The 6,895-nt window shown below is 40.5% G+C and overlaps 1 protein-coding gene across 20 annotated transcripts in view; it reads right to left on the reverse strand.

Moving 5' to 3' along the window:
• Window positions 1–5,303, reverse strand: part of camk2b1 (calcium/calmodulin-dependent protein kinase (CaM kinase) II beta 1) — a 61,042-nt gene extending 55,739 nt beyond the window's left edge. For all 20 annotated transcript variants that reach the window (XM_029439476.1, XM_029439474.1, XM_029439472.1 and 17 more), the window contains exons 1-2: window positions 5,050–5,303; window positions 496–590 (exon numbers count right to left, since the gene is read on the reverse strand). In XM_029439476.1, the coding sequence (XP_029295336.1) occupies window positions 496–590; window positions 5,050–5,111 (157 nt within the window). In that variant the 5' untranslated portion in view covers window positions 5,112–5,303. The remainder of the gene's footprint in view (window positions 1–495; window positions 591–5,049) is intronic.
• Window positions 5,304–6,895: the final 1,592 nt, after the last annotated feature.

Consider the following 6,895-nt stretch of genomic DNA (forward strand, 5'->3'; position numbering starts at 1 on the left):
GTGCATGACACAGAATTAAAACCACTGAATCCATCAATCAGAATGAATAGAAGAACTCAGAAACAGGGTGAACCTGGTGTTTAGAGAAGACCAGGTTCTCGAGTTGTAGTGCTGCCACAGTACAGTACCAGCTGCGTTTCTACTTTCTGTCGCAAGCTTGTGTAACTCCACTGTCCTCCTTTTCTCATACATAGACCCCAATGTGATGACAATGTTGTCCTACGCAGCACCACATGAGAGGCTGTTAGATATCACTTGTAATAATGTCTACGCTGTAGGTGTGAAGGTGACTGCTGGGACAGAGAAGCTATGAACATGAGACTCATTCTTGTGTGGTTGCACGTTGTACTTTTAGTAAGTGAAATGCTCTTTTTGTGTGAGACCCCACTTTAAAAAAGGTACACAGCACAGTGGTCTCAGCTCCAGCAACTCTTGTGTTACGAATGGAATTAGCAACACTTGTGAAGAAAAGTCCCGGAATATGGATGTGCTTACCTCTTGCAGATAACTTTTTGGTGTTGATTATTTTGGCAGCATACTCCTGTCCTGTACACAGCTTAACACACCTGCGCACCACGGAAAAGGCTCCCCTGTAAAAACACAGAAAAAACATTTAGGAAGCTTTTGTGCATTGCTATACGTGTAATGAATATATCTGCGCTTCCCTAATTGCCATATTCATCTTCTTTGAATGGAAAGGTATAATCAGCACACCTGAAGGTTATTGATGAAAGACAACGACAGCGGTGAAGGATCTCAGCTCAACTTAATGACTATTGCTAAAGGCTTTTCTGAGAACATTTTCTGCAGAGCTGGCATTTTTTCCTGCCCAACAGAGAATAGACCTGATGTCACTTGCTCTCGTTAACTGCAGCGAGCTACATTAAAAGACTATGCTGCCAGGATTTGTCTTCCTAATAGGCTCCCATGAGGTTCCCCATACACAGTCAGCATATTCTAAATAACATGCATACATGTGGCGTGTGAGAGACGGGGCTAAAGTGGGCTCTTAAACACAAACCCAGCATTAGTGCATAGGTCCTTTAACTTGAAAAGTGTGTCGTGGTGCACACGCACCAAATACCTAAGCATAATCACTTACAGACACCTTGTGTAAACTTTAGTATGTGTTCCCAAAGCCAATTTTCACAATTGCTGCTGTGTGGAAAAAATACAACTCAACATTTAAATGAAATTGTGACTGGAAACACTGAATATCTGGATGCATTTGGACATAAAAAGGTCACATTTCATCTGCCTCAACTCAATAATATATCTCTCTTCAAAAACCCGAGAGCAGACGAAAGAACTGGCTTCACAGCCTGACCTAAGTGAGATCTGCCCAGTCTTACGGCCACAGTTTACAGCGAAAGGTGGACTGGTGCCACTGGTTACAGACAACCAACAAGGTCAAAGGTGAAAGTTACGAGACCAGCTGACCTGAGACCTGAATGAGCAGACACTGGGGGAAATGTCTATGTGGAGAAACCCAGCAGTCTTCACATGGTATTGCAATACTGTTTCAGCACCTGATAAAAACAACAACTGTCTGGTTAGAGAAGTGCCAGAGAATCAACGCGCTTACAGAGTGCTTTTTCTACAGCGACCATGTGTAGCGAAATACGACCCAAAGGCAAGAAACTCACTGACACACAGTTGTGTATGAGCACTGCATGGCCTAAACCAGCCACACACACACATGCAACCAAATTACTGACACCAAACTCAACAGCTGTGCCTGGAAAGTTCACACTCTGTGAGGTAAGTGTCCGTCATCAGGGCTAAATATGCTAACACAGATAAACGGTTAAATAGGGCAACAAGTCATTACTTTTCTAAGTCTGGTTTGACACCCAGAAAATTGGACATGGAGACATTTAAAATTTGACATCAAATTATTATTATTTTTGAATTGGTGCCTTCAGCAGCCAAGGGTTTTGTAACCGGATAACTCTGAGCTTCTGGTGTGCAGTTACTGTCTCACAAGCTGCCTGTGGTGAAGAAGACTTACGTACTGTAGGATTAGGATTTGTAAATCTATACTCTAAACTTTAAGCTTCAAGTTTAACTGAGACGAAAAAAGGATATGATAAACATTTAAACATTGGAGTAGGATCCTACCAGTGTCTCAGCATTCTTCAGCCCATTTACTGAATCATATTTTATTTACATAGTTGCCGACCATTTTTCAAAGCTTGCTGTGGTGTTTGTAGTTCAGCATGGCAGACATGAATTGTAATAAATAGGTTAAACATACTAAAGCAAAAGACACGACGCTTAAATGTCACACACCCTGCAAGGAAAGTGACATCATTAGAGAGAGAGCGTGCAACAATTAGCTCTCCTCAGATGTTGGATTAGTATTACAAAGTCACTGAGAGCGTTATCATGAGGATGGCAAGCCATCCACACCTGGGCTCCTTCCTTCAGGCTTCATGTGACCGGGTGAATAATAAGATTAGTCTATGAAAGATATTTTGCCGGGCAGGGTGAACAGATTAGTCTCTCTCTCTCTCTCTCTCTCTCTCTCTCTCTCTCTCTCTCTCTCTCTCTCTCTCTCTCTCTCTCTCTCTCTCTCTCTCTCTCTCTCTCTCTCTTCCTCTCCCTCCCTCCCTCCCACACACACACACACACCTTCAAAGCCAGTGCTTTTGACTGAAGTGTATTGTTTAGAAGCTAAGCTTTGAACACAGCCAAGCCTACACATTTGATCAGTTGCATTTTCACAAATGTATTTTTTAATCAAGAGCCAGGGCTGGAGCATGAAGTCTCGCTGGCTTTGGGATATATTAGAGTAGTGTCAGTCCCAAACCCAAAGAGATTCAGTTTAATCTGATATAACACAGAGAGAAGTAGAAAATATCCATATTTGAGGCTGAAAACAGCATGTTCTGCAAGAGACAATGACTAATCAGCTCTATTGGCCGCAGCTTAATTCATCCTACTGCGCTTTCTTTCCAAATATCTGGTGAAAGGATTACTGCAGCATCAAATACTCACCCATGTAGGCTTGAATGGTGGCTCTGAAAAACGTGTAGCTAGCACTTCATTAAAGACAGCAGCTGGAGCAAGTACAGTGAATTCAAATGGTGACCCAGTTTCATGATATAGAAACATCTGTATGAACTTCTGAATTCATTACTGCCTAACTCCCTTTTCTGTTATCCATCAATATGTTCTGTAGTTTTAACAAAAGTGTTGCTTGTTGCTCCAATGAGCACACGATGATGCTGATTACAACAAGTTAACCTCGACCAAGCTCAAGTTTCTGTCTTCCACGCAGCAAGTTATTATGTTTTAGAGCCACTTTTCCAGCCAAGACGGTAAGTGTTAATACTTCCTTTCACTCTTCTTCTTTCTCTTGGCATGTTAATTAATGAAATGTTGGTTGACCTGTTAACATCTAAAAATGGACCTCAAATAATATAACTTGAAAACACTGCTCGTGTTTTCTTACAGGGCTCATAGCAAGTTTTTTGTTTGTTTTCCTCTGAAGCTTGGTTTTTGAACCACTTTTTTTTTAGTTTAAAAGCTAAAGTGAAGACGTGGCATCATATACACAACATAGGGAATCCATTGGAATCCATGTCATGCTAGCTTGTCTAAAAGAAAGCTAATTAACAATCCAAAAAGTGAGGGTACATTTTGGCGAGGGAAAGTCTGTGTTCCCCGCAGTGTTTCCCCTGCCATTGTCTTGGGGGGGGTGCTGCCGCGCTCCGTCTGAAATTCAAGGTGTTTTTTTTATTTTCTCGATTTTTTATTTATTTTTATTCACAACTCACTTTTCACATTCAATGCCATATGGCACCACTCCAGATGTTTTTATGCAGTAAAATGACAGATGTTTGATGACAATGATATTATATTTAATATTAATAATGACAATACAATTTAACAAAAAAGAATAGTTATATCTTTTTTATATATATATATATATATATATATATATATATATATATATATATATATATATATATATATATATATATATATTTGCTAGAATATTTGCAATATTATCATCTTTTGAATTATGACTGATGTGGTTCTTGGTTAGGAGAAATTCTGTTTCAAGTCATTAGATATCCTCTAAGAAATATGTGCACACAGTTAATACAGCTTTATGAACGGAGATGGATGGGAGTTGTTTTGCCTGGTGCAGAATGTCATATCTTGTGTCATCTGCCACCACAATGCTGCAAAAGCGCCTCCTAAGGAAGCGAGAGTTGTTACTTCACTTAATGTGCAATGTAGCTGTAAAACTACTTGTGCTTAAACAAAACGTGTCCATCTACATGGCATTCATTCAGAGTTTTACATAGATCAAATGTAAAGAAATAAATTGGACAAAGGCAAATAAGGTTCTCAAAAGAATGGCCTGTACATTTTAAGACCTTGAGAATGCATTAATTAGTTTTTTTTTGGCTTTGATAATGACATTAATTTATTCTTCAAAAGGACATTAGATCAAACCACTCTGTCACCTGTGCAAGCATAAAAGATTTAATTTTCCTGCACATTTTCTGTATTTACCACATCTGAAGGTCTATGAATCCATGCTCGCTATAAAAGGGGCATTCAACTGTTAGTTGGGGGGAAAAGTATACTTTTTATTCACCGTTTTCATCTGTGTTGCACCACAAGACATTTGACACCCCACGTTTTTCCGAATTTTAAGGTGAAGCAAATGCACATCATGTAACTGCAGATATTGACACTATTGTCTACTTTAAGTCAGTTGTTGTGACGATTTCGAATCATACATGACAACATCCTCTGAGAAGAGCGAGCATCTGTTAGAGACAGACATTCACTTACACAGAGCGCGAGAGAGCAGCGTATTTTGAGAGCTGTCATCCCAAAAAAGCACACACACACACACACGCGCGCGCGCAAACGCACACACAGTATTGCTGGCCTGCAGAGTCGCACAGCTCTGCTCTGCACTGCCTGAAAGCCAGCTTTCCTGCCGTTTCTGTATATTATACTTTATAAGTAGACAACCCCACAAGAAACAAGCGACACAGACACATTAAAACAACTGATACTCACTTCCCCAGCTCCTCGTATAGCTGACATTCGTCTGTGAATCGCGTACAGGTTGTCGTGGCCATGTCTCTCCCCTGGCTTCTTTTACTTTGTCAACTCCGAAAAAAATTGCGGTAATATTTCGCTTAATTTGCGCTTAAAATACAGCTCCGCCCAGCAGCTGTTGGAGCGGTGAAATGCCTTTTTGGAGGCGCTGAGTGAAGGAGGGTTTGAGTTAGAAAGACGAAGCGACCAGGGTGGGTGCTCTCTCCGTCTGTCTCCACTATCTGACAGCTACCGCGCTCAAAGCGACCCGTAATCAAGCCAGCTGGCCAAAGTGAAGCGACTTCCTGCTACGATTTCCACAATAAAACTCTGTTACAGCTTTGATATAAAACATGTTGATTAATATCATTTAAATAAAGCACGCCACTTTCATAAAAGCTGTCCACAGATGTTGTGGTATTAAATATTCTAATACTTTAATTGAAATTAAGCTTCTGTGCACATCATAATAACTCTATAGCGGTTTGGGGCCCTGTTAGTTGGGGGCCCAAGGCAGTTGCCTCCCTTGCTTAATAGCAAAGTCTGCCCCTGTGTGTGCAAAATGTTTACAAAAGAAATGTATGGGATATTAGGGGTTCTGTTAATTGAGCTTCAATTCAGCCTAGCCACTGCTGTAACACCTTTCTGTGACAGACCTACAGAATCAGAATCAGAAATTCTTTAATTATCCCACGACGGGGAAATTTACATTGTTACAGTAAAGAGAGTACACAATTAAATAGAATAAAAATACAGTAACAGTAATATAATATAAGTACAGTCGCACATGACAGTGTAATTGCAAAAGTTATAAAAGAGAATATTGCACTTTGACAGCAAAAGTTATAAAAAGTGAATACAAAAAGTGAATATTGCACAGGCAGTGATAATTGCAGACAGTATTGGAATAGTGTGTTGTTGGTGTGGTGGTGTACCAGGGGCCGTGGGGATTGTACAGTCTGACCTCTGCAGGAAGAAAGGACCTATGGTATCTCTCTGTGAGACACTGCGGGAGAAGCAGCCTGTCACTGAGGGAGCTGCACAGTGCGGACAAAGTGTCCTGGAGGGGGGGGGGACATGTTATCCAATAGAGAGGACAGCTTGGCTGTCATTCTCCTGTCTCCCACCACCTCCACAGTGTCCACAGGGCTCCCCAGGACAGAGCTGGCCTTCTTAACCAGTCTATTCAGTCTAGCTAGCCACCTTTTGACAAACCCATGTCGTTTGAATGAACACCAATTTATTTATACCACTTTATTCAGTACATTTAGTGACCGTGGGATGGTCAATTACAGTCAGTTAACCACGACAGTGTTGCTTACCTGGCTTGGTTAGGCTGGGAGTAGTTCAGCTCAACAAGGCTTATGGATGTAAAGTTGCTAACAGCTAACCTGTACTGGGGGTTACCTGGTTAGCAAGGCTAGTGCTAGGGAGACTGGGGGAAAGCATAGTCTATGGGAACAAATTTATTACATATTTGTTCATTTTAACCGCTTGAATAAACATGTTACAATTCTTATTATTTTAAAAGTCTTTATTTTCAGGTAGTAAATCCTAGTTTACTCTCCTTGCAGTACTCTTGAATCTTGCACACAGGCAGACACACGGTAAACCACGTTGTTGTTTTGTTCTTGTTATTTATGAATGATAGAGATATTTTATGCCTGTAGAACATATTGTTGTGCAGTGAGCACATAGACTGGATTAAATTAGTCTCTTACTAAATATTGTAACTCAGTGACAGTAACTGTATATAGGCCTACAAACAATAGTTTTACATATAAGACAATATGACATGCTTTTTTCAAAGTTTTCGTTTGTCCAT

Source organism: Cottoperca gobio, chromosome 9 (assembly GCF_900634415.1).
Source record: "Cottoperca gobio chromosome 9, fCotGob3.1, whole genome shotgun sequence".
In the NCBI taxonomy this organism is placed as follows: Eukaryota; Metazoa; Chordata; class Actinopteri; order Perciformes; family Bovichtidae; genus Cottoperca; species Cottoperca gobio.